This window comes from Ochotona princeps, chromosome 2, assembly GCF_030435755.1.
Source record: "Ochotona princeps isolate mOchPri1 chromosome 2, mOchPri1.hap1, whole genome shotgun sequence".
NCBI classification, from domain to species: Eukaryota; Metazoa; Chordata; class Mammalia; order Lagomorpha; family Ochotonidae; genus Ochotona; species Ochotona princeps.
In genome coordinates, this window is record NC_080833.1 from 6,835,045 (window position 1) to 6,862,858 (window position 27,814).

At 54.5% G+C, this 27,814-nt stretch overlaps 1 protein-coding gene across 2 annotated transcripts in view; it reads left to right on the forward strand.

The window, feature by feature from the left end:
* Positions 1-9,580, forward strand: part of DISP3 (dispatched RND transporter family member 3) — a 47,316-nt gene extending 37,736 nt beyond the window's left edge. Inside the window, exons 11-21 of one of the 2 annotated variants that reach the window (XM_004596049.2) lie at positions 776-889; positions 1,448-1,584; positions 1,963-2,147; positions 3,820-3,950; positions 4,091-4,263; positions 5,012-5,138; positions 5,533-5,678; positions 7,157-7,316; positions 7,786-7,899; positions 8,235-8,401; positions 9,136-9,580. In XM_004596049.2, the coding sequence (XP_004596106.2) occupies positions 776-889; positions 1,448-1,584; positions 1,963-2,147; positions 3,820-3,950; positions 4,091-4,263; positions 5,012-5,138; positions 5,533-5,678; positions 7,157-7,316; positions 7,786-7,899; positions 8,235-8,401; positions 9,136-9,498 (1,817 nt within the window). In that variant the 3' untranslated portion in view covers positions 9,499-9,580. The remainder of the gene's footprint in view (positions 1-775; positions 890-1,447; positions 1,585-1,962; positions 2,148-3,819; positions 3,951-4,090; positions 4,264-5,011; positions 5,139-5,532; positions 5,679-7,156; positions 7,317-7,785; positions 7,900-8,234; positions 8,402-9,135) is intronic. The other variant, XM_058675206.1, reaches the window with a different exon arrangement.
* The last annotated feature ends 18,234 nt before the right edge of the window (positions 9,581-27,814 follow it).

Genomic DNA, 27,814 nt, shown 5'->3' on the forward strand with positions numbered 1-27,814 from the left:
AACAGGGCCGGTGGGCTGAGCCAGTGCTGGGGGGCTGCAGGCAGTTCAGATTCTGTCCTGTCAGTGGAGAAGAGGGACAACAGGCAGAGAAGGGCCACAATCAAGGCCACAGGTGCTGTGCAGCGTGGACTGGAGGCCAGCTCAGGGAAAGGAGTGCAGGACTGGAATCAGTGAGCCAGCAGTGGCAGAGGCGCCGGGCTTGTAGGCAGTTCCCGCAGGACTTGGTGACGGAACAAGGGAGGGAGCTGAAGGCATCTCTTGCTGTGGAGGTGACTGGTACAGGCCCTCTGTTTACTCGGGGCGCAGGAGTAGGGCCACGCAGCATGGTGGGACCAGTGAGAAAACAGATGAGACACGCTTGAGTGAATGCCTGGGGCTCACAGGAGGGCATGCGCAGGCTGCTGTAATTGCTTTCACTTAATTAGGGTGGTGTTCAGATTAACTTGGCCTTCCCCTTGGTCATGACATTGGCCAGATGCATGGTAATTGACTATAGCTCAGGGAAGTGTCTGAGGAGTCCCTTGTACATCAGAGCCAGCCCCGGCTGCATCCCCAGCTGCTTTCCACCTCCCCAGCCCGCAAGGCCTGGCCCCTCCCTCAGCCCCTGGCTCCCAGACAGGTGCAGGAGAGCACATGTTCTCCGCCCTTCCCCTCCCCCTCCCACCACCACTGGGGATGGGTGAACTCAATCCTACATCCCTGGGCCAGTCTCTGCTCCCAGCCTCTGGGGACCAGGAAGGAGGCTGTGCTGTGGCTGACGGGAGGGTAGGGGCAGGTCTGTTCCAGGAGAAGCCCCGCAGCCTGCAGAACAGCATCCGGACCGCCCTGGAGAAGAGGAAGCGTGGCACGGGAGCACCCTGGGCCAGCCGGCCTGAGGCCATCCCGCAGGGTCAGTGCTGGGAGTTGGTACAGGAGCAGGGGTGAGGCGGGCTGGTTCCTGTACAAGGAACAAATGCAACTATTTCTCGGGGGTTCTGGGCCCTCAGCCACAGCTCAGCAGCTCCCCTGGGCCAGGGTGGCCTGGAATGTAGGGGCAGCGGTTGGTGGGAATTACTGAGCCCTTCAGACTAAAAGACTGTGGCTGGGCTCTGTGGGAATGAACCCCTCCAGGCAGTGTGTCTGTCCTTCCATCTCCCAGCATTGTTCTATGTGTCGTCTAGCAACAGCCCTGCCGTCATTCACCCTGTGGCTTCCCGTTCCCAGCATCACTACCCCCACCTGTCACTGGCTCTTCTTCGCTGCATCCCTGTCACCCAGAACACCCTATTCCATGACCAATACCACCTTGCCATGTCCATGCCACAGTCCTGGGCTGGCAGAGAGGGACAGAGCCCACTTTTGTAGATAGCCCTGGGTTGGGGTTCCGCCCCTTGGCCCACAGAGCTGGACAGAGTTGCCCCAGGCACCGGAGAGGCCAGTTGCATGACTGCCCCTCACTTGTCCCCAGATGCCCCAGGCACTGTGTACGTGTCCAAGGTGAAGAACAAAGGTCACCCGGCTGTCTACAGGCTCTCGCTCAATGCCAGCCTGCCTGCTCCTTGGCAGAGTGTGGTGCCCGGGGATGGAGAGGTGCCCTCCTTCCAGGTGAGCCAGGGCTGCCGGACAGTGAGCCACCAACATGGGGATGGGTTCCCCATGCTACAGCGGTGGCACTGGCCTTGCAGGGGGCGGGGGGATGCGGGGTCTTGGAGGATAATGCTGCTCCAGGCCCCCATCTCCGAGGGCTGGGTCCAACGCAGGGCCCCCTGGGACAAAGATGTGCTGGTGGAAGACAAAGGCTCAGAAGGCAGGGGAGGATTGCCAGACTTGAACCCCAAGCCTCTGCTTAGGGCTCTGTCCCCCACACTGGGCTGGGACAGGTGCGACACGCGAGGAGGGAGGGGACAGGCCCCTGCCAAGGCCGGGCTAGCCAAGGCAGCCTCCCCGAGTCACGTGTCTTGTCTCTGTCAACCCACTGCTTAGGTGTATAGAGCGCCTTTTGGTAACTTCACCAGGAAGCTGACCGCTTGTATGTCTACAGTAGGGCTGCTCCAGGCGGCGAGCCCCTCCCGCAAGTGGATGGTGACCACCTTGGCCTGCGACACCAAGCGGGGCTGGAAGTTCGACTTCAGCTTCTATGTGGCCGCCAAGGAACAGCAGCACACACGGTAAGGAGGCCAGAGCCCATGTGGGAGTGCCCACCCCTCGCATGCTTGTCTATTCTCTCATGGGAGATGCCATTGGCCACCTCCAAGACACCCTGTTCACTCCCACGCCCCAGTCAGCAGTTTCTCTGCCCAGGACTAGGGAGTGGCGAACTTTGGCAAAAACCCCAAGCTTACCGCCTACCACCCTCCCGCAACCCCAATCACTATCGCCATTGTCCCTCCTGAAGGTCACAGGGGCCTCATGCTACTCCTCAAGCAAGTGTCCACCTCAGGGCCTTGGCACTGGCCATGCTCTACCCAGCTGCTTGTCTTCAGATTCAGGTCTTTCTCCATGTGTCACCACTCCCCCGGAGGGGGCTGTTCCACAACTCCCACCCCATCCAACACCGCCCCACTCGGTTCCTCCATGTGTCCTCCACCACTCCATCTGGCCCCAGCATCACCAAGGTCGTACTGATCCGCTGTGATCCCTGCTTGCCCACGTGTGTCTGCATCCTGCAGCAGCCCTTGGAGTGCTCAGATCTTGCTAAATCCCAGCACCCAGCACAGTGACCTGCACACAGCAGGTACTCAACAAGTGCTCACTGAGCCAATGAGTGAGGATTCTTACCGAGGCCCTTATCCACATTCAGTGGGGAACTCATTGAGAAAATGCTAGGGTAAAACATCTCTCCTCCCATAGGCATGGTGGCAGAGAGCATGGTGGCGGGGGACTGGCTGCATGCTCAGCCCCTGCCCAGTGCGAGGAGGGCCGGGAGGGGACTGTGGGCAGCAGGCTGGCGTTCCATTTCCTGGGCTCCCCAGGCCAGCCGGGGCAGCTTTTATTAGCGTTCATCCGCTTGTTCGGAGCCCGGCCCTTCAAGTTTCTGTCCCAGGAGGCCATGTTGCTAAGGCCAGTCCCAACCCCCTCCCTCACTGGTTCATGAGCACCGACTACCTCACTGTGCTGGGACTGGGGACGCTGGGAAATGATGTAGTCACAGCTCCCACGCTCAGGCTGCTGCCAAGTCAAAGGCACCATTGCAGAAAACTGGGACACACTGCCTGACCCTCTCAGCAGAAGAGAGCAGCTGGGTCGAGACCTGCGCTGTGACCTGGGGTCAGTGGCTCCTGCAGGGGCTGCCCTTGGGGTATTCAGCACCTGCACAAAGTCAAACTCTGCTTGGGGAAGTGGGGTGAGGTTTGGAGGTTTGGGGTGAGGTTTTGGGGTGAAGTTTTGGAGGGATTTCAGAGGAGGCCTCTGCCTGCCTCTCCTCAGCCTAGAGGTCAGGTGCCTCCTGGGGGAGCATACCACACCAAGAAAGCATACTGAGTGCATCAGGTCCAGGGATCAGCAAACACCCTAACTGTGGAACCCTTGCACCGGACACAGCCTCAGGGTGCCCCTGGTGGTCCTGGTTGCAACCAGACTGGGGTCTGAGCAGGAACCAGTATAGTATGACTGTGGGGTCCTACCGGACCCTTGCACACCCCCAAGGCCACCGTGAGAACAGCTGCTCTCTGCCCCTCATGCCTCCTGCTGGGAGACCAAGACCAGACGGGGCAAGGGCCTTGCCTGGGGTCAGACACTCAGTGCTGGCTGGGGACAGTCTCGGATAGGCTGCAGACATCTGTACTGCAGAGCCCCCGAGGCTGTGCCTGCGCCGTGACGTTGCCTCCCTTGCCTCCACAGGAAACTGTACTTTGCCCAGTCCCACAGGCCCCCATACCATGGGCGTGTGTGCCTGGCCCCACCCGGCTGCCTGCTCAGTTCTAGCCCTGACGGGCCCACCAAAGGCTTCTTCTATGTACCTAGTGAGAAAGGTATCCCAGGGGCATCCATAAGGGCCTGGGAGCTGACATCCCCTGAGACACACAGGGGGACCGGGAGCTGGGCCCCCACGGGACACACAGGGGCCAGAAGCCGGGGCCCACTTCCCTGACGGCTCTAACTCCCCCTGTAGCACCCAAGGCCCACCTCTCGGCCACCTTCGGCTTCAACCCCTGCGTGAACACGGGCTGCGGGAAACCGGCAGTGCGGCCACTCGTAGACACAGGGGCCATGGTCTTTGTGGTCTTTGGCATCATCGGCATCAACCGTACGCGGCAGGAAGACAACCATGTCATCGGGGACCCGGTAGGTGCCTGGGCCCACTCACCTGGTCTCCCAGCCCAGACAGAATTCCATGAGCCCTGCGACATCATACCTCCTCTGCCCTGAGCAAGGTTTATCCCTTAGTATCAGCTAGGCACCGGGGACACTTTGGGGTCCAGGCAGGCTCGTTCGAGTGCTCATTGGAGACAATAGACACAAGCAGGCAAGCCTGCTTGCCTTGCCGCTCAGCCCTGGCTGTCAGCTTTGGTTATGGCACCTGCTGCCTTGTGAGGCCTCCCTGCTGTCCCTCATGTGCATGGCCCACACTAGTGATGTTTGGGCTAGGACTTGGCCTGGCACAGAATGGGTGCTGAGGACGTCTGGTGGGCAAGTCCCTTAGTCGGGCTGAGTGCCAGGCATAGGGCATGGCAGACAGGGCCCACGTCCAGTACAAGGTGGAGGCAGCATGGATCCCAGGCCTTCTGAGCAGGCTGGCAGGGCAGACACCAGCCAGTAGTTAGAACTGAGGTAGCATGGGGCTGCCTGGAAGGGCAGGGGAGAAATACCAAGTCCAGGTAAGGACACTGGGAGAAAAAGGGGTGAGCCTGGAGCCTGCAGAGATGGGCAGAGGCAGGGTTGGGGGCAGGGGTAGGACCTCCTGGGCCAGGCAGCATGCCAGGACAGAGGTTCCACAGGTCCTGGGTAGAGGACAGCACTGTAGAGACCCGCCGGGGGGATGGAAGCTCATCTCACTGAGCCGCCCTGGCCTGCCTGTGTCTCCTTGGGAAAGGGCAGCGTCATCTACGATGGCAGCTTTGACCTCTTCAAAGAAATCGGGCACCTGTGCCGCCTCTGCAAGGCCATCGCCGGCAACTCGGAGCTGGTGAAGCCGGGCGGGGCCCAGTGCCTGCCCTCAGGTACGAGGGGTGGGAGCCAGGAGCAGGGACTGCCACGCGTGTCTGGTCACACGTCTGTGTGTCTATGCCGGGATAGAGTGCATGCAAACACTCACGTGTTCTTGAGCTGAGAGCAGGCTTGTGCCTGAGTGGAACCTGACACAGAGGTCACTGGTGTGGTGTGGCCCCAGAACAAGCTGGCTGAGGTCTGGCAGGGATTGTCCCAGAGGCAGCCCAAAGGGTCAGCTCCCACCCCACAGGCCATAGGTATTGGGGTTTCCCAGTGCCAGTGTTAGGGGTTATCAGCACTTGGGAACCCTGAGAGGCAGGTGCGTGTGTATGCATGGGAGTGGTGGGCTGGGGGCCCCACCCCTCTGAGGCCCCTGCCCACTCCCTCTCTGGCCTCTCCCTGCAGGCTACAGCATCTCCTCCTTCCTGCAGATGTTGCACCCGGAGTGCAAGGAGCTGCCCGAGCCCAACCTGCTGCCAGGGCAGCTCTCCCACGGGGCAGTGGGTGTCAAGGAGGGCCGTGTGCAGTGGATCTCCATGGCCTTCGAGTCGGTGAGCCGGGGTGTCCCGAGGGGCCCGGGGGCTCTTGCTCCTGTGTCACCTCGTCGGGAACCACTGAGGCCCAGACACGTGGAGAGGCTTACCTGTGGTCACATGACCAGTGAGCATGGGTGCCTGGGGCTAAACCAGGCCACCTTCCTGCCAGGCTGAGCTGTGCCCTTGTAGCCACAGGTACCAGCCCTGCCCCCAGTCAGTCAGTGTCATTGTGTAGTCCCTGGGGTTAAAGGGACTGAGGAGCCCAGAATGCCACACTCTGTCCCTGTGGGAGACTGGGGTCGGAGGCACGGAGCCTGGTGGGGCTTCCCCAGGTGGCCAGGGGAGGCCAGGCTTGGAAGAAGGGGACAGGCTGTCACATCCTAGAGCTCTGCCTACGGAGCACTGAACACACAGACACACACACACTCACCCCCTGACCTGGCTGCCCCCTGCTGCCTCCGTCCTAACCCAGCTCCAGCGCCTGCCTGCTGGGGTGCTCTGGGTGTTTCACTTGAACAGAAGGGGACAGAGGCCCTGCCTTTTCCCAGTCCCAGTAACTCTGCAGACAGCATGACGAGAAAGTTCAGAAAAGCTTTTGGGAGTGAAAATAGACCAACTCACCCGGGCTCCAATGCCTGTGTCTCCTGCTGTGCCAGCAACGGGTCCCCTAGCCCCGGCCAGATGGGCTCCAGGCTTTCCTGGAAAGCAGTTCATAGCTCATATGGCTTGTCAAGTTTATTTTTAAACTGTGGTGAGATACACATAGTGGGATGCCTGCTGTTGGAGTCTATTACACGTAGCAACACAGTGGGAGGGTGCGCATTCGCACAGTCTCCACGTCAGTCCTTCCAAGGGTGGGGGTTTCACCTGGACTGGGAGCAGCTGCCTTTATGAGGCCGAAGCCCCTGGCAGCTGCAGAGAGGAAGGTGTTCCCCGCTCAGGCCCAGCTTCACGGCCGGTGTCCCCCTCACTACCATCCAGATACACACGTGGGCACAGGTGGGCTGCACACTGGTTTGTGCTCAGTGAGAGAACATGGGAGAAAGTTCAGGAGCGGGACTAGTGTCTGTTCCTTTCCCTGTTCTGTGGACACCCCTGGGGCTGGGCACAGTGCTGCAGGTGGGCTGTTCACACCCTTCGGACTCAGTGCCAGGCCCTGCTGAGCTGTGACAGAGAAGCACCGGTGGCATGCAGGAAGGCTTGCTGGAGGAGGAGGCATCTGAGCTGGCCTTGTAGGATGAGCGTGAGCTGTCCCTGTAGGCACAGGGCCCAGGCTGTGTGGAGGGTGGGCTTCCCAGACTGGGAGGTGATTGGGTTGGAAAAGGACAGGAGCTGTGGCTGCCTCTGCATAAGCCTGCAGCTGCTGTAAGAATCACATGGAGGGGCTGGTGGGAGCTCACGGGGCATTGGATCATCCTTGCCCCAGCTCAGCCCCTGGAAAGGGCAGGCAGGCCACAGCCCCCAGCTGCCTCACCAGCTCGTGTCTCCCACAGACCACATACAAGGGCAAGTCCTCCTTCCAGACCTACTCAGACTACCTGCGCTGGGAGAGCTTCCTCCAGCAACAGCTACAGACATTCCCAGAGGGCTCAGCCCTGCGCCGTGGCTTCCAGACCTGTGAGCACTGGAAACAGATCTTCATGGAGATCATAGGCAAGTGGGGTGGGGCAATGGGGCGGGGATTAGGGCAGGGAAGGTGGGGTGGAGCCAGGGGCAGGGATGGGGCAGGGGGCGGGTACTCCTGAGCCACACCCACACATTGCTTGTCTGTTGGGTCCTGACCAAGAGCCCCAGGAAGCCAGGATGATGCAGCAACCAAGACACTCAGGGGTGGTCAGAGTCTGGGTCCTTCCTGCTTGGGGCACCTGGCCACCTCTCTGATCATAAATTCAGCTCCCTGAAATGTCACAGTTGTTGGCCTGAGGAGGTTAGCTCCTCGGGGCCAAGAAACCCCCAGGGTGGGTCCTGTTGGTACCCTAGAGAGGTCCAATGGCTTGGACGGAGTGGCACAGCCCAGCGTTGCCCTGACTGCCCATCCACACACACCCCTATACCGTAGCCCCTTATCCTTGGCGTGGCTGGAGTGGCAGCCGCCCGAGAGCCGGTCTTTCCTTCCTCACAGGGGTACAGAGCGCCCTCTATGGCCTGGTGCTGTCGCTCCTCATCTGTGTGGCAGCCGTGGCCGTGTTCACCACCCACATCCTGCTCCTGCTGCCCGTGCTCCTCAGCATCCTGGGTACGTGGGCAACGGTACAGGGAGACACAGGGGCCCCTGGGAGGGCTCTAGGCACAAACCTCCCCGAAAGAAGGCTTCCCAGCCTGGCAGAAAGGCACTGCATGTGGTACTGCAGTGGTGGGGGCACCTGAGGCTGCAGCCCCCAAGCCGGTGCTCCCCAAGAAGGGCCAGAGCCCCTCTGCCCCACAGCCTGCAGCAGTGTGCTCTTGCTGTCCCCTCTTGGACCCCAGCTCTCGTTAACCTTGGGGACCCCAGAATTCCTGCCTCCCCATCCTCTACCCAGGGTCCTCCAGGATGGTGCAGGTGGGGCTGCATCACAGTTGCTCATCCCGCAGGCATCGTCTGCCTCGTGGTGACCATCATGTACTGGAGTGGCTGGGAGATGGGCGCCGTGGAAGCCATCTCCTTGTCCATTCTGGTCGGCTCCTCGGTGGACTACTGCGTTCATCTGGTAGAGGGCTACCTGTTGGCTGGAGAGAACCTGCCCCCCCACCAGGATGAGGTGAGCACCCTGACTGCCCCCAGAATACTTCTGCCCCAGCACAGCTTGGGGGGACCTCCAAGAACAACTGGTCATCCCTGGAGCTGACCTCGAGGTCCCAGGGACTCAAATTCTAAGAGGAGCTGGGCCCTAACAGCACCCTTGGGTGCGCACCCCCAGCTTCTATCTCCTTAGGTGAGCAAAGAGGGAAACGGTGGGGCTAGACAAGTAGGGGAACAAGGACACTTCCTGCTTCCGGCCCCCATCCATATCCTATTCTCCAGCCCTGAGAGCAGGGGCTGAGCTGTGCCCAAAGCTACGGCCTTCCCTCCGTCTCTGTTACGTGCCTGCGTCTTAGCGCTGGCATCCTAGCACCCATGCCCAGCTCAGTACCTTACAAGGTTTTGCTTGGCTTTTTTCTTTCCTGGTTTGGCATTGTATCAGTGTGACTATACTCCAAAATCTAAAAAATTACATCAGTTACACATTCAACTGCCTTGAGTCAAAAGTACAGTCAGTTCCCTTAAGACTGCCGTCTATAGAGGACCCAGTGCAACGCCCCTGAGCCCTGGGTATGGAAGTCCAGCTCGCTGCACCTTGTGTCCCAGCCCTGGTAATCCATCACCCACCGTGGCCCGGGACCGCTCAGGCAGGGCTGGCCCAGGGTAGGAGCCTGTACTCCCCTCTCGCCCCACCCACTGGCCCAGGCTGGACCTGGACAGCAGCCCCAGTGCTCACTCTCGCTCTGGCCGCAGGACGCGCGCTCGCAGCGCCAGTGGCGGACGCTGGAGGCCGTGCGGCACGTGGGCGTGGCCATCGTTTCCAGCGCGCTCACCACAGTCATTGCCACCGTGCCACTCTTCTTCTGTATCATCGCACCCTTCGCCAAATTCGGCAAGATCGTGGCTCTCAACACGGGCGTGTCCATCCTCTACACACTCACGGTCAGCACGGCGCTTCTGGGAGTCATGGCACCTGGCTCCTTCACACGCACCAGGACTTCCTTCCTCAAAGCACTGGGCGCCGTGCTACTGGCTGGGGCTCTGGGGCTGGGTGCCTGCCTCGTGCTGCTGCACAGTGGCTATAAGATCCCCTTGCCCAGCGGGGCCTCCCTGTAGCCCATACCCTGCCCAGCAGTGGACATGAGGCATGGCGCCCCCTCAGCTGGGGTCTCCGTGCGCCGGCAGTGACTCTAGAGCTCCCGGCGAGGAGGTGCAGCCAGGTGGTCCGCGGTCTGCTCTGACCTGTCATCAGAGGAGGTCGCCCTGTCGTGACCTGGGTGCCACCCCTCCCTTGTGGAAACTGAGGCTGGAGACTGAGCAGCTGCCTGTCACTCCTGGCTCCCTGGGGCCTGTGCAGGAGGAACAGTGGGTGGGGCCTCAACCTGCTGCCGCCCTGATCCTGTCCCAGCCTGGTCATCCCCCAGGCCCCTCAGTTCCTGGCCGCAGAAGACAGGGACCTAACTTGGGGTTCTGCATGCCCTACCTAGGCCCCAGCCTCAGGGGCTCCTCAAAGACCTCCCCTGGGGACTAGGGCCCCAGCCCAGCCTGCTTCACAGCCCCCAGCGTACATCTCCACCTCAGCTCCCAGGGTGCCTGGGGGTGGCCCGTGCCTGCCACCTGCTCACAGCAGATGGTTCCTAATAAAGTGAGGTGAAATCACAGACACCCCTCTGGACACAAGCCCCTTCCTAGCACTGGCTCCCTCATACTCTGGAAATTGCCATGTATTGGCCCGACAGCTGCATGGAGGGAGGGGCGGGTGAAAGGTGCCGGTCCTCCAGGAACAAGTATTGGAGTGCTCTGGGGTCCAAGTGGGAGTCCCACGGACTGCCCTGGCGGGAAGGGGCACACTGCCCCTTGGGGATGCATATGAGCAAATCATTGGAGTTGGAGAGTAGGGCCCTGGGGCACCCTGCCCTCTGGGATGCAGCCATCCAAGCAGGAACACTGACACAGACAGCCGAGGGACTAGGTTCCATGGCTTCAGCCGCCCAGCATGGGATACTTTGTCCCAGCCACAGAAAGCTCTGCAAACCTGGGGATGAGCCTCTAGAACAGTGTCGGCCACCACTGCCCGCTGCTCGTCCCTTGTCTGTCCTCACCATCTGCCATTTCCTCCACAAGTGCTGAGCAGGGCTGTGTGCTAGTCACACCCTCAGGGAGGGGCTGTGTCCTTGTCCCTGGTTCCTGTCCACCCTGTTCCAGATGTCTCCCTCAGGCTCAAGTCCTAGGGGTTCAGGTCCAACTCAGCCTGTCCGGTGTCCCCAAGCATGGGGGTGGGGATGGCACAGCAGTTCACACACTTTGGGGGCTGCCCACCCCCCCCCCCGGCCCCCATCAAGTGTGCCTGAGCTGCATGTCTGGCTCCTTTCAAATGCAGCTTCTGCTAAGGTGCGCCCTAGCAGGCAGCAGCTAATGGCCACTCACACGGGAGGGCTGACCTGCCGACTCTTGGCTTTGGCCTGACCCAGTCCTGGCTCTCCAGGGCATTCAGGGAGTGATCCAGCAGGTGAAAGATCCATCTCATGCTGTGTCTCTCTGTTCCTCTGCCTTTCATATAAACATTATTTTCAGAACAAAACCAATACTTGCTCAGTTCTGGAAGCTGCACATCCAAAGGTAGGGTTACCCCAACCAAAAACTCTGATGGACAGCCTGCCCCAGCCCCTCTCCTGGTTCCTGTTGGGCTCCTTGCCGCGTGAGGACAGCACTCGGGTCCCTGCCTCCATCTTTGCCCTTGAACTTGCAGAAGATTCCACACTAGGAGTGTTCTCCTGTGACGTGGGTGCCCCCTGAGGCCTAGTGCAGGGCACTGTGGCCAAAGGGAAGGGCCACCCCTCCGCCACAGCACACAGCCCTGTGGGCACTAGTCAAGGTCCTCCAGCAGCTGGTGTCGGGGGGAGGCTCCTCTGCAGGGTGTGCTCCAAGCGACACAGCAACAGGCACGCAGCACCTCATGGATGAGCCCAGGTCTGCCAGCTCCAAGCCCTTGTCCTGACACCTTCCCAACAGCCTGGTTTTAATCTGCAGATGGGTTTGTTTGCTTATCATTTGCATGCAGATCCAATGTCCATTTCTTCCACCCTACCTTGCTTTTAAGGAACAACTCTTCACCCCTATCCTCCCCTTCCCCCGTCACCCACCTCTGACTTTCCAGAGTGCCATGGGGTGGTGGACAGGGTGGAGGGGACCTCCCTCCATGGTGGCTGGGGCTGCCATGTCAGACGCAGACCCACTGGGCCCCTCAGGACTCTCTATGATTTGGGGAGTCGCATTTCCCAACTGAGCATCCTGGATGTTAAGAGAGGAAAGGAAGAACAGGCAGCATGCTGGCTTCGGGCCAGCTCCCTCTTTGTGGGGGGCACTCCACTCCACAGCTGCTTGGACTCAAATTGACCTTGTCCTTTGAGGCCCTGCAGGGTGCCTGATCATGTCAGCTCCTGGCTGACATGGTTCTCCTTCCCACGGAGGAGGGGGCCGGGCCGGTGGGGGAGGAGGTAGATGACGAGGTGGGAGCTCCAGGGAACTGTGACCACATCACTGGCCATGTACTTGGACCACAGCTTCCTCCATCGTGTATGTGCACACCATGGTCACAGGGCATTGCCACCGTGGCCTTGACCTTGGTATGCTCATACAGCATACAGCTCCTGGTCTGATGAGCTGCACTTAGCACAACGGTTAGCCTGAGGTCTGTCCTGTGGTGAGGACAGAGGGCCTGTCACTTGCCACCTCCCCAAGCCTGTGCTCCTCCCAGACTCCCCTGGGGACCAGGAGCCCCCAAGGACAGCCAGCTTTACAGAAGGGCACCTGCATCCCAGGGCATACTGCACTTGTCCTCAGTTCCCTCCCCAATGGCAAGGACTTGTACCCAGTCTGCTGCTGTAGGAACAGGAACCCTGTGATGCGAGCCCTGTGTGTATTTCCATGCCAAGCAGACTGTGAGCCCGCGAGAGGACAGGCTGCTGCCCACCCTTGGCCGACCAAAGAAGCTGGGGGTAGCAGAGGATGGAGTTGTGTGTGCCTATCTGGTTGGGAAGCAGCCACGCATTTGCCAGCTGCTGTGTCCGAGGATGCTGCTGGAAGGAGTGTGTGCTGGCTCCAGTGTGCAGTAACTCCACCACCGGTGCTCTGGCCTTGCCATTCAGCAGCTGTGAGCCTGCAGGTGTGCAGACTGGTCCAGGGTAGAAGCTGCTCCTGGACCACTCATCTTGTGGTCTGGAGCCTCCAACATCTGTCAGCATGGGGACTGATGAGGGACACCAGCTGCAGGGTGCTCTGGAGCTGCGGGCAAAGACCCAGGCCACATGCCACATGTCCTGGTAGAAAACTCACTAACGCACATGAAATGGGGGAAGAACCATTGTAAAACAGTTGCTGAGAACCAAAAACGAGCCAGTGAGAATATATGCTCATTTGTGTGTGTGTGTGCACAGAGGGCTCCTGAAGGAAACGCAGGAAAACTGGAAGGTGGTTACAGCACAGGGGTGCCAGGCAGATGGCAGACGACTGCAGGGGGAGACTGGCGTTCAAGGTCTTTGCCCTTTGGGGTTTCAGCTGCAGGGCTGTGTCATCTAGATGATTGCCTGCAAATAGGAAAGAAGTGGCTGTCATTTGCTCATTAGCAAGCTCACTCTGGCTTCAGGGCTAAGGGTGGAAGGAGGCAGGGAAAGCAGCAAGAAGGAGAGAAGGGGCCCCCCTTCCATTCCCACCCTCCTTCCATCTCAGGAGGCCAACATCAGCCAAGGTACATTGCACCGGAGGAACCGCCAGCAGCTGCCAGCACCCCACCACGTCTCACGCACACAGCCTGCTCTCTCTGAGCAGGACGCGGCACTAGCTGCGCCGGGGAGGCTGAGTACCAGTCAGAGGTATACAGTGATCAAGGGGTAGCATTGCCTTATCTGCTTCCCCCTGCACTCCTCACTCCCTCCCTGCCCGGCACCTTGCCCAGCACATCCCAGTTGCCTGCAAGGGGGCGGTGCGTTCAGGTCTCTGAGGGAGGCAGAATCAGCTGTGCAGCCACTGAGATCGCTGTCTGTCAACCCCATGGCTTGGGGCCAGGCCCGTGCTTGGTCTTTGCTTGTCGGCTCATCCATTCGTAGAGTAGTAGCAGCCACGGTGATGTGTATCGGTACCTGCTGTGCCTTTGCTGCTCCTGCCATTGTTATCAAACACACAGCTCCCAGCGTGGGTGGCTTCTGGGTGCTTGGAGTCGCAGAGCGTGGCAGCAAATGCAGGAAATGCCAGACAGCTCGTGCAAACCTTGATTTGCAAATGAGTATTTTGGTGTTAAAAAAATGGAATCCATACACATGAGGAGTCTTCAAAGGATTTATGGAAGATGAGTGTGGTGAAAAAAATGCATGAATTTCAAATGTTTGCATCAAAATAAACTTATCCGCTTTAAAACTGTTTGAAAGGCACGGAAACAGGAAGAGGTTCTATCCACCAATATGTGCCCCAGATGGCTGAAATGGTTGGCACTGGGACTAGCCAAAGCCAGGAGCTGCAAATTCAATCCAGGCCTCCCTTGTGAGTGGCAGGGACCCCGTGACTTGGGTCTTCTGGGTTGGCAACAGCAGGAAACTGGAATCAGAAGTGAGAGCTGGGACTTGACTCCAGACACTGCAACGTAGCATGCGGAAGTCTCAACCTCTAGGCCCGACATGTGGCTCTAAACGTACATTCGAATCTCACTGAAGTCCTTGCACAGACCGATGTGTTCCCACACTCCTTGCTCTGACCAGGAGTGGGATGTGCTTTCCCAGCCTGTTGGTCCCAGTGGGACAACTTCAGTTGTGCGTTGGGAGGTGACAAGCAAAGGGATGAAATCTGCTGGGCCTAGGGAACCCCTCCTTCACAAGAGAGGAGTGCTGGGGAAACACATGGAGCCTGCTTGATGACACCCATGACCTGAGCCAAACCCAGCTAACTCAGCTGATGCCATGAGAGTTTGCTCTCGGCAGCCACTGCGTGTGGGGAGGTTTGGGGTGCAGCTTTGTGGCGCAGGTGAGTAATGGTGTTTACTGAAGGCAGCTGAGAACTCTTCCACAGCTCTCCAGGCCTTTCAGGGTCTCACTCATGACTTCCCTCCGTGCATAGCTCACGCCTCTGCTTCTGCCTGGCCGCTCAGGGACTGAGTTGAACCACAGCCCTCAGTGCCGATATGTGCAGAGACCAACTGGCCTCCACGTCCCCACAAAGGCTGGTCCCGTGGCCTGGACTCTGCTTCTGTACTCACTGCACCTTCGGAGTTCCTCGTCCGCCTTCAGGTGCAGCTTTCGCCAGGAAGCAGTCACAGGTGCCCCCAGTTGGGGTTGATGGACCTGGGATGTGACCACACATCGCAGTGTTAAGGGCCAGCCACTCGGATCCCTCCTTCTCCCACTAGGGGTTGCTCCATGAAGGTCAAGACTATTCCTGGTCCTGGCATTGTAAATATTGGTTACCCACATTTTGTCCGCCCTTTGTCAGTCTGCCTGGCTGGAAAATGGAAATGATATCATTGGCACTGACCCGTCACCATGCTCGCCTGCCAGTACCCTTTATGCTGCAAGCTCTGCCCACCCCCTCCTGGCTTCCCAGCTGCCACCCCTCTACCCCAAGCATCCACTTATCCACAGATCCCAGAGCCCATGTCCAGCACACATGTGCCTGCCAGAATCACGGCTTGTCCTTCCCCAGGAAAGGGAAGTGACCAGGTGGGCTCCATCTGTCACTGCATTCCACCCATCTTGTCTCATTGGTGACAACCGGCAACAGTGCGGGGGTGGGCAGGAGCATGAAGGAGGGACAGAGGGATGAGGGAGGCTGGGGTGTAACAGTCCCTTCCACGTGCCTCCATCCACCTGAGCTGACTTCACTGCCAGCACCCATCCCAGCAAGAAAAGATATCTGCATTTTTCAGAGGAGGAAGCGACTCATTCCTCTACTCAACTTGGGATTTGAACCCAGGTCAGCTGCCTGCAAGATAGGGTCTGCACAGGGACCACTGCCCTGTGGAGTTGATAGTGTAGAGGGCACCCTGGGACCACTGAGAGTGAACGAGAGGTGATGCCATCCACAAGAGGCTGTCCATGGGCATCTTGCCAGCTTGCAAGGAGGACACAGTACAGCCCCTTTATGCCAAGTAGGAAGCCAAGGGTGGGCAGAGTGCAGCAGCTTCTTCCAAAGGGCATTGAGGTCCAGCGCAGGGCAGAATCTGAGGCCTTAGGCCTCACCCTGCCCCCAGCATCGATAACCTGACCACCAGACTCGCTGGATCCCTGCTGTGGCTGAGTAACCTCAGGCCACCCACGCTCTCTGAGGCTGGGGGTATCAATTGTTCCTGCTCTCTGATATTCCACTTCAGAATCCAGTGGCTGAGGACGACATTGAACTCTGCAGTCTGAGGGGTCTGAGCCAAGCTGTGCTGTGCTGGGTTGGGTGGTCTCCAATTCTGGTCAGGCACCCTCGTGCACTTGCAGACAGCCGGAAGTTAACTGGGTGGCTCCTCTTGGGAGCTTGGCTGACTATCAGGGGGCAGGGGCAGAAGCCACAGATCATTCACCATCCACACTGCATATCAGGGAGCTTGCAGTGGAGTTCCAGCTCGGATCCCGAGAGCAGCGTCTTGACAGTGTGCACCCTGAGGGAGACCTGGGCTGGTTTCTGGGCTCCTAGCTTGAGCCTGGTCAAGCCACAGCTGCTGCAGGCACTTGCGGGAGTGACCCAGAAGATGGGAGATCTTGGCCTGTCTGGGTGCATCTCTCTGTGTGTCATTCAAATATATAGAAATAAATGAAATCATTCTAAGGGCTGATGATTCAAAGAGGCCATTGGGGTGGCCTTAATTCAATCTCACGGTGTCCTTGTAAGAAAAGTAGACAATGACTCCTGGAGACCCCAGGGACACAGGGCGACCACTGAGTGAAAGGGCAGCCCTGGGAAGACGAGGAGAGGCCCCCAGGAGAAGCCCAGCCTGCCAACGCCTTTATCTTCGTCCTCTGACCTCCAGACTGTGGCTTGGTAAACGCCGGTTCTTGAAGCACCTGCGGCGTGGTCCTTTTCTGTCACAGCGCCAGAAAACTAGCAACTGGGATTCTCACTCCGAGGATGGTGTTTGGCCAGAGCTATACACAGAGAGAGGGGCATTGGCCCATCCTCTGCCACGTCACAGATGAAACAACTGTCCGCCTACCACAGCTGCTGTAAACACCCAGGGCCCTCATCCACTCTGAGCTCACCTGCTACAGGAAGTCACTTCTCAGGACCCTCTCTTCCTACCCACACCTCCTGGTCCAGACAGAAAATGACAAAACAGGGCGTGTTCCCTTTCTCCCCTCCCCAGCCAGGCAGAACCAGCTGAAGGCAAGGCACCCCTTCTGGGCCTCTGCTCACTCCAGACCCTGAAGACTTCTGAGCCACTGCAGACCACAGGATGCATGACCAGGCTTCGTTCTAGAAGAAGAGAGAAGGGAGGTTGGACGGAAGGGGCAGGACAGACAGGCATGTGTGCCGACCCCCAGAGGTAATTCATACAAGGAAAATCTGGTGTGACATTCAGCTAAATTAACAATTTATAGATAATTTACAATGCTCATGCCATTAAGCAAATGCACTTTAAATTGATTTCAAATTAGTGCCCTAATGATTTCCCCCAGGATCAGTCTCCGCCAGCCCCCTTGGTGCAGCACTTTCAATAAGAGGTAGGTGTGTTCCAACAGCCTCTTTATTCCATAATTGAAGTCATAATTGAACTTGAGGTCATTTCCAAGGACCTATTGATCTGCACAGAGAGGGAAGTGCTGACAGGAGCATCCTGGGGCCAGAGTGGGGTGAGGAGGGGCACAGGGGAGACTCCTGTGGCTGGGGGGATTCGAGGCCATTTTTTGTATGACCTGCAGGTAGCCTTGACAGTCAGTGGCGGGGGGTGTTGGAGGGCCTTGAAGCACTCCGAGCGCTTCATGCTCTCCCTGCAGGCTTGACCTCAGCTCTGTAAAGTTAGGGGGAAGGTGCAGGGCCCCCTGACATGCTCCCAGGACCCCAAGGTGAACTCTGCACCCTGTCTTTGCCTACTGCGGCTGCCAAGTTTAGCTGGGCGGAATCTTGACTTCGCCCATTGAAGAATTGGGACATGAGACTGAGAAGAGTGGTGAGCAAGGCAGCGAGGCTGAATGGGTAGACACCTCACCAGGCGTATCTGAGAGAGAGGACAGACCCAGCCATCCAGCCTGGGGACAGTAAGGTGACACCGTGTAAATGGCGAGAATACACCTGGCAGGACAGGCGGGCATCCCAGCGGAGAGCTGCACATTCAGTCTGTGTCCACACTGGGGCTTATAGGAAACAGGGTCCAGTTCTTCCTGCTGTTTTGCCTTCCTGCCCCCTCAGCCTGAACAAAGGGTTTGTGGGTGTGAAGTCAGTGAGACTTCCTAAGGTTTAACTTGCTGATGTGACCAGACTGGCACCAGTTACAGGAAATTTCTCCTAGAGAGCTTTCCTTGAGGTAAGCCTGGGACTGCCTGTAAAGTTCTCAGAGTATGGGCAGGATTTGGTGGTGGAAAATGCTAGGCTGCTTCCAAGGCAGAGACAGAGGAGGACAGACTGAGACTGTTTCTGGAGGGAGTGTGTGCACTCCAACGTCAGAGCATGGCCCTGCTGTGAACGGATCCCGGGGCTTCTAAGGAGTGGATCAATGCCGGGGACAGCCTGTGAATGCTGTTGAGACTGCTACTGGCCAGGCAATAATGCAGCCCCACTTTGAGCCTTAGAACTAGTCAAACACTGACCAGCACTATGGCTCAACTGCTTATTCCTCCACCTGCAGGCACTGCCATCTCTTTGGTGCCAGTTTGTGTCCCGGCTGCTCCACTTCCCACCCTGCTTGTGACCTGGGAAAGCAGTGGAGGATGGCCAAAAGCTTTGGGACCCTGAACCCATGTGGGAGACTGCCGGAGACCAGCTCCAGCTGACTCGAGAGCTTGCAAAGGATGCAAAGGATGGATCAGTGAGAAGGCAAGAAGGAGGAGGCACGGACCACTACGGCATGATGCTCATAATGGACAACTCAGAAAATTTGCCTTATTTATTTATACACAAGTCATCACAGGCTTTTGCACAACGTCCAATTGTTTGATTTTTACTTCATGATTACAAAAACAATCCTAAAAAATATTATTATTATTTTTCTTCAGAAAAAGTATTTTTAGCAAACATTACTCATTCAAACCTGCGGTCACCCGGCTGAAGTCAAGAACTCCATGGTTGCCAGCACCTGCAGTTACATAGTGACAGGTGGTTTACTTATACCCCAAATCAATTTTCACTAAACCTAAACTAATATTACTTAAAATATCAAGAATACGAGATTAAAAGGAAAGCCTATGAATGAGAGAAATTTATAAAGGCATATATCGTAGATTCTTTATTAAATCTTATAATCAATCATACATTAGTACTGATTCAATTGTCTCATTGTTGTTGTTGTTCTTTTGTTAATAGGCAGTGAAAAGGATCAGGACAACTCAGCCTTTCTACAGAGGGCTTTTACAAGAAACCTCTTTTTATCTTTATAAACTGTTTTCTTTCCCTAAATATGACTGCCAATGTAAGGTAGAAGTGTTAAGCCATTTGAGGAGGTTCACATTTGTCTCCCTTTAGAAGATGCCCCGTATACTTTCTGCTTTCCGTGGTGAGAAACCAAAATACGTCATATCATGTGTTATAACAGTTTGAGGCGCATGGTGAACAAACTCTTTGTACCTCTGTTTGCCCTCTGTTTCAAGATATTACCAAGTCATTTCTTAAGTAGAATATTACTTATATTAGGGCAAACTTCAGGACAAAGGTGGGCACATAACACGATGTTTGGAGACATTGTGGGCTCAATTGTACTATTGCATGCTTTTAGCTGTGTGTCATTGCCTTACGTCGCTAAAGATGCTTTTATCATAACATGATTCATCAGTATGAGGTGTTATGCCAGTTACAGGAATCATTTCACATTTGCAGAAAAACAACACCGTCAGGAGGATTTTATGTAATATCAGAGAGGTGACTGAGTGTCCATACAGTGGGGTGAGGCAGCAATGAGGTGACCAGAGACATTCCACCGGGCTTTGCCACGCAGCCAGAAACTCCTCGTAGCCTTGCTAACCAAAGAACGGTGCTCATCACACATCCATGCCGTCTGACCCAACTGCATGGCTTTCTGCAGGAGACCCAGAGGATGCTCCTGACTCCCAGCTTGGGATCAGGCCAGCTCCAGCCATTGCAGCCACTGGAGGAGTGAAGCAGCGCACGGAAAATCTTTCTCTCTGTCTCTCCTTCTCTCTGTAAATCTACCCTTCCAATAAAAACAAATAAATATTTTAAAAAATTACCCAAACATCTTAATTAACTGTCAATGTTTTGCCTCCAAATTTTATAGAATGGGTGGGGGGGAAGGTGAGAAGGGAGCACAGAGGAGAAAGAACTGGCTCTTTCCCTGCCCCTCCTGCGCCTGCAGCATAAGGCTGTGGCAGGTGTTCATTAACCTCTGAGTGTCTGGAGCGCCCTGGACTCTGCCATGGCACCGTGGATGGGGGAGCTGACCGTCCCCACGCACCAAGTTCTTCATGGAGACTCTTCTCTCAGGCCTGTTCCAGTGTTGCATGGGGAGGAAAAGCAGGGTATTATCCCTTCTCAGCCCCATGTCAGCTCTTCCAGGTTCTGTAACAGAGGCAGGCACCGCGACAGCCACAGACAGGGACAAGAGAAGACCGAAGGCGGAGATTAGCTGGCAATAGCCCTGTAATTGATGCCGATCAATCTGGCACAGCAACACCCTGAAGCAATTAGTTAAGCAGAGCCCCTCCTCCCTCACTGAGGACACCACCTCCATTGATCCAGAGGACAGAATCAGCAAAATCAGGGAGGAGGATTGAATATTTTTCACAAAAACTGCAAATGAACATGACTGTCAGTGGAGATGGCTGGAATAGTGAAGAACTTGGATGTTTTCTGTCTTTTGTGATTCTGCCTTAATGGCTTGCCTGGGGGCTGTGTGAACTCCAGGCCTGATAGTCTACGTGACACCCAGCAGGACACCTGGCAGACCACTCCTCAGGAAGGAGTTACCTAGTGTTTGATAAGATCCACCACCCTATAGCTTAGCGATTTGTACTTTTTAAAAAGTTGCTTGCTTCAAACCCACGAATAGAAGCCTGCTAAATCATGACTGTATAATTAACAGCCTGAAATGTATAAGAACTGGGGGGCTTGGGCTCTCTCTCTGGCTCGTGGGCTTCTTTTTGTCTTCCCTGCGGATCTTGCAGCTGCTGCCCCTCCCCCGCCCACCCATGCTGGGCTCGGGGAGGTGGCTGGGAAACCTAGGTTAACCTAAATAAACCACCTTTATGTCTTAGCTCCGACTTCAGACTTGATGATTATCTGGGGATTTCAAAATCCGGCACAACATTAGAAGTTCTTGGGATAAGAAAGTATCAGGCACAGGGCAGGGGATGGGACGTGAGACAGTAGGTTTAAAGGGGTAAGGTCCTGTTACTGTAGACACCTCTCTAGACGAACTGGAGCCAGAGATCTGGCCATTCAGTCTGGATGTCATGGGTCATTGGAGAGGAGAAGTCAGTGAGACCAGCCGAAATCCAAACAGAGAACTGCAAGTTAAGGGCTGAGACACACCATCCAGACCAGGCAGAAGGAGTTGGATGCACTGCCTGTGCGCAGACTAGGGCTCAGGAGGGACAGGGGTCAGGGGTCAGCTTATCCCACCACTGCTCCTCCCTGGCCCTGCCAATCTTCTTCTAGGTACTGGATTTGTTGAATGTAAAATCAATAAAATTTCTCCCAAGGTTCCATTGTGCAGTGTTCAGGCTGGGTAGCTCAGTTGGTGCTGGGCAGAGGAATCTCCTAGGATGCTTTTGTTGGGAGCAGGGGTAAGACTTTGTATTGTAAAGTAGAGGGCTGCTTCTGAACCACTGCATTCCCTACCTAGGTTAACTTCTAACTCCTAGCTCCCTACTTAATACAGCCACTTTGGAAACAAACATACACTATGGCCCAGCAGGTTCACGCCAAGATACACAACCAACATATACGAGGACTTTGTCCTTAAATAAACAAAAAACCCACACAGGAGTGTCCAGAGATGTGTTGACAATAGCCTCAAACCAATAATCTAAATGTCCACTGAACTGTATAAGCAATTCAGTTTGGTCAAACAAAAAGAATATTATACAGTAATCAAAAGGGATGAGCTACCATGCAATAACATGGGTGAATCTCAAGGCACAATGTTGAAGGGAAGAAGTCAGTTTCAGAGGAATGCATACTAAACAACCCCATTTTTATTCACTTCAAGTACAAGAAAAACTAGTCTATGAAGACCAAAGAAAAGTGATCTCTCATGGAGCTAGCATGGTGGTGCAATGGATCAAGCCATTGTCTGTGATTACAACACCTCGTCTGAACGTCTGAGTTCCAGCAGTTCCACTTACAATCCAGCTCCCCACTAACAATCTTGGAAAGGCAGTGGAAGGTGGCACAAGTACTCGGGCCCCCACCACGCTCATGGGTCACCTGACTAGAGGTCCTGGCTCTTGCCTTTGGCCTGGGCCAGTCCCAGCTGTTGTATCCACTTGGGGAGTGAACCAGTAGATGGAAGCTCTCTACTTTCTCTCTTAGTCCCTCTGCCACTCTTCCTTTCAAAAACCAAAATGATAAACAAAAACAAAAGATATTCTAGGGCCCAGTGTGATGGCTCCATAACTAAATCCTTACCTTGAACATGCCAGGATCACATGTGGGCACCAGCTCATGTTCCAGCTGCTCCACTTCCCATCCAGATCCCTGCTTGTGCCCTGGGAAAGCAGTCAAGGATGGACCAAAGCCTTGGGATCCTGCACCTGCGTGGGAGACCCAGAAAAGGCTCCAGGCTCCTGACTTTGGATCAGCTCAGCTCCAGCCTTTGTGGCCACTTGGGGAGTGAGCCAGTAGATGGAAGATCTTTCTCCTTGCTTCTTTTTGTTTCTGTACATATGGCTTTCCAATAAAAATAAATCTTAAAAATTTTTAGTTAAAGAAAGGTATTTTTAAAGAGAAGCAAAAGTGATCACAAGTGATGGGAGATGCTGCTTGCTGGGAGGCTCAGGGATTTTATCCAGACAGTGGTTACACACATGCGCCACTTCCTTTAAGCTGTATTCTGAGCACATGCATGCTTGCTGTGCTATAATCTACACTTTTAACAATTATTTCTAAGCAGCTGCCCTGTCACTCCAAAACTGAAAGTATCATCAGTCACTAGACGGATAGAGCTTGTCCTGTTTACCATTTTTAAAAGATTTACTTATTTATTTGAGTTACAGAAACATGGAAACAGACAGAGTGTGTGTAATCTTCTATCCACTGTCTCATGGCAGGCTGGCTGAAGCCAGGATCCAGGAGCTTCTTCTGTGTCTCCCATGTGGGCATAGGGGTCCAAGAACTTGGGCCATCTTCTGGGCCATTCACAGGAGCTGGATCAGAGGTGGAGCAGACAGGATTTGAACTGGTGCCCATATAGTATGCTGGCATCACAAGAAGGAACTTGACCCATTATGCAACAATACCAGCTCCTGTTTTCCATCTTGAGGGGAAAAAAAAAAGTACCTGCCCTGGGGATATTCAGGCATGGACACTGCAGGCCCAAGTGCTGTCCCAGACTGTGTGATCTAATACTTGCCTAGCAGGTGTCATGGAAACTGATACCTGTGAACTGAGACCTGTGGCTCCCCTGACATTCAGCATGGTTGATAAGATGTCCATCAAGTAGAACCGCCAACATGCTCAGCATCCTCCAGTCCTATCTCTCTCCCTAGCTTGGAAAGAGACAGCAGCCTCAGAAGTATTTAAATAAGCCTCAACAGCTGCCAAATGAGAATAGATTTACAGCCTAGCCTTGAGACCTCTTGAAGCCATCACTGACTGCAGTGTGACCCGGCGATAGCAGGACATGGTGACCCAGGTGGTTCCACCAGGGCGAGGACAGGGAGACAAGACTCAGCACTGTGGACAGAGACGACTCTTGGAAACTCTAGGTGCCTGGGTAAAATGGCTCTGCCATTTCAGCACCAGGGATAGCGACCCTTGCATGCAAGATTCAATGGCCCTGGAAATAGCTGGTGCTGGCAAAGCAGGTTTGCATGAAGCAAACTGCCCACAGTTTGCTATTCACACACGTACAACTGTTTCCAGCTTACATAACAAATTAGATCCTGATGTTGCATCCAACCTGAACCTCTCCCCAAGAAGTGCAGCCCAGACAACTTGGCTAAGCAGCAAAGTTTATTGAGGAGGTAGGTAAACCAGCCAGTTGGGGTCAGCTCCCCTTTCCTTCAGAGAGTGATTCCAAGGTGAGGATTAAAAGGGTTTTTATGGAAAGAGTGAGTTACACAGCCATGGGAGTCAGGTGAGTTGGACAGCCACAGGAGGCTGCCATGGGAACAATGGGTGGACAATGGGTAGGCTATGGCCGCAGGAGGCTGTCATGGAGACAATGGGTGAATAAATCATACAATATTGATTCCTGGAACTAAGGGTTGCTAGCAGGGCATGTTAGCCTAGTGATCTGGCCCAAAAAGCAGGAAACTGGCAAAGCATTTGTGCAGAAGCGTAAAGAACAGGTTAGCAAACAGGCAGGCCTGAACCAAAGTGACTCCATTTGTGACCGACTTTTACAGTGACAGCATGAAAATGCATGCTTGGTGGGAATATAGGTTTGGAAAATACCCAACACTGCTACCACCTCTCTCTGATCCACGTGTTTCCCCTGAGGGATTCACGTGTCAGGGAAACCCAGGTAAATGTGGCTTCTCGCGGGTAGAATTGTCAGTGGAGTACATGGACAGAGCAGAACTCCTGGGACCCACCTTATTTTCCAGATCTAGATACAAAAGTACTTCTCTCCCTAAATGGGGGGGGAGGGGCTATTTTAAACGTATGCTTGAAAATATGTGCCACCACAGATCAATCTATTCTTTCAGCTTTTAGTGAATATATACTATGCACTAGGTAATAAAAGTAGAATGATGAGCCAAACAAGTCCTCATCCTCTGTGGTTTACATTCTAGTGGCAGGAAAGGGATCAACACAGCAATAGTTGACCGTTAAGTAGTGATTACGAGCATCAACATGACTTTTATGCCAGGAGACGATAAACAAGGAATGGGTCATATGGCGACAGGGTAACAACTGCTTCAGTGAGGGTGGCCAGGGAACTTCAGAGCAGGTGACTTTTAAGTTGAAACAAGGAGAGGGAGCCAGATTTGTGACTGTTGGGCAGAACTGCAGTCCAAGAAAAGAGCATGGCAGTTGCGGGTTATTGGTGTAGAAAAATGTGGCAGGTTCTGAGGATGGTGAAGGGGCCATTGTGAATGGAATGAAAAAAGACAGGGAGAGCATAAACCTGGAGAAGGAGGGGGCCCGTGTGGGACAAGTAGTTGGTTTTTTTTTTTTTTTTGTAATATTTTTTTTTATTTGAAAGAGTTACAGAAAGAGAGAGAAAATCTTCCATCTACTGGATCCTTTACCAGATGGCCATAATACCATAACAACTGGAATGAAACCAAGAGCCAGCAGCTTCTTCCAAGTCTCCCATGCAGTCATACAAGCGTCAGGGACCCAAGCACTTGCACCAGCTTCTGTTGCTTTTCCAGGCCATACTAGCAGGGAACTGGGTTAGAGGCAGAGCTGCCAGGACTTAAACCAGCACCTATATGAAATGCTGGAATCACAGGTATCCACTATACCATGATGTCAACTCCATGAGCAACCATTTTTCTGACAGTGATCAGAAGTGGAGCAGCTGGACACAAACCAGTGCCCAAATGGGATACTGGTTTTGCAGGCCACATCACAATACCAGCCCCAAGTAGTTGGATTTTAAGCAAGGAATTAATGTGATCTGGTTTAAGTTTAAAACAACTAGCTTTTTAAGCTACTGTGTCAATTTGACTGGACTGCTGGGTGCCTAGGCATTTGGTCAAGTGAGGCTTTGAATGCGCCTGCAGTTGTGTTGTGAATGCCCATGTTGTGAAGTTAACATGGGCATTCCTGGGCAAAGCACAGCAGGTGCCCTCCCTACTGTGGGTGGCCCCATGAAACCAGCCCAAACCTGAATAGAACAACATGGCTGAGCCTGCTGTGGGAAGAAGGAAATTGCTGCTGCCTGAGTTTCTTCCAGTTGTTTCTTGCGAGTGATCCTGAACTGAAATCCTGGCCCTTTCAGAGTCGGGAGCCTACCAGTCTTCAGAGCTGTGCTAGAACGGACTTTCAGCAGTGCTGAATTTCCACCTGCACTCTGTCGACCTCAGAACTTTTCAGTCTCCATGCTTGTGTAAATGAGTCCGCTACAATAACGAGTTCAGATGTACACATATGGTTCTGTCACTCAGATTAATGCAACTGCCAGGTAGAAGAGAACAGACTGGGGCACTGCAAGGGACATTGTGGGGCCACATGGGCTGCTGAAATGGTCCACTAAGAGGTGACGCTGGTGAGAACTCCTCCTCACCTGCTACCCCTTGCAACTGCTTCACCAAAATGAAGGGTGAACTTCTGTTACCCATGCCCCCTCACTCCAGTTTCTACACCCCTGTCCCCAGAGGGCCAGACCTTTGTTAGATGGCCTGAGAGCTGGGGCACAGAGCCACGGAACCCTGGTGGGATGTTCTGAGAGCCGGGGCACAGAGCCACAGAACCCTGGCTTAGCTGCTTGCTTGCTGTTGACAGAATTAGCAAATGGTTGCTTCAACGCCAACTGGCTCATCTAGAAATGGAATTCCATATGTATTGAAAGGGTATACAAGGCAAGGATTAAGCTACTGAGCCATCATGCTGGGCCTAAATAAATAAATAAATAAACTCCTTATCTAGTTCTTCCCAAAATCTTTCAAGCCATGAGCTTTTCCTTTAGGAGGACAGACACAGAAAGTTCCTAGTTCACCCTCCCTGGCTCACCTGGGAAATAAACTCCATCACCGCACCCGAGGGAACTTGGAACCCAAACTGCCGGGAGACCCACAGGCAGCCGTACACTGTCGATCACACAATGGCTAAGAGCATCAAGGTGGAAGATGAAAGCATCCATCAAATGGGGACCAGCCAGAGGACCCAGTAAGACCACAAAGGCACAGTGCACAAGCCTGAGCTCTCCCCAGCTGGACTCATCAGCCAGAGGCGCCAGGAAGGAAGAAGACTGAACCATGGAGAGACCTCTTAGCTGACCATCAACGTGTCCATGGTTCCTTCTCACTCAGGATGACTGACCAACCCCTTCCCTTCCTTGAGCATTCCTGTTGGTGAAAAGTAGGCCAGGCATATTTAAGTGTTTGTCTTTTTTTTTATTTATTTGAAAGAGTTACCAGAGAAGGGGGAAGATAGAAAGAGCTTCTATCTGCTGGTTCACTCCCCAGTTGGCCACGTGATTGGAACTGGGCTACATCAAAGCCAGGAGCTTCATCCAGGTCTCCCATGTGGAGGAACACAAACACTGGACCAACTTCAGCTGCTCTCCCAGGTACCTTAGCAGGGAACTAGATTAGAAGTGAAGCCATCATGACTCAAGCAGGTGTTCAGATAGGATGCTGACATCACAGGCTGGGACTTAACCTGTTGTGCTACAATGCCAGTCCCATAGCAAAGCTTATTTATTTATTTATTTATTTAGGCCCAGCATGATGGTTCAGTAGCTAAATCCTTACCTTGCATACCCAGGATCCCATACAGGCACCAGTGTATATCCCTGCTGCTCCACTTCCCATCCAACTTCCTGCTTGTAGCCTGAGAAAGCAGTGGAGGACAGCCCAAAGCCTTGGGATCCTGCACCCATGTGAAAAACCTGGAAGAAGCTCCTGGATGCTGGTATCAGATAAGCTCAGCTCCAACCATTATAGCCATTTGGGGAGTGAATGAGTAGATGGAAGATCTTTCTCTCTGTCTTTCCTTCTCTCTGTGGATCTGCCTTTTCAGTAAAAATAGTGAAAAATAAATCTTTTTTTTAAATGATCTATTTATTTGTATCAGACAGGCAGATTTACAAAGAGAAGGAGAGACAGAGAAAGATCTTCTGTCGGTTCACTTCCCAAATGGTCACATGGCCAGAGCTGAGCTGATCCCAGGCCAGGAGCTAGCAGCCTCCTTTGTGTCTCCCATGTGGGTGCAGGGTCCCAAGGATTTGAGCTATCCCCTACTGGTTTCCCAGATTACAAACAGGGAGCTGGATGGGAAGTGGAGCAGCCAGGACATGAGCTGGCATCCATATGGGTGCTGATGCGTGGAGGTAGAGGATTAGTCTATTAAGCCATCTCACCAGCCCCAGGAACGCTTGTTTAAAATCCCTAATCCCACAGCTCAGGTGTGTAAATGAATTATACATTTCCCTCGTGACCTTTTTCACACACACAAGCAG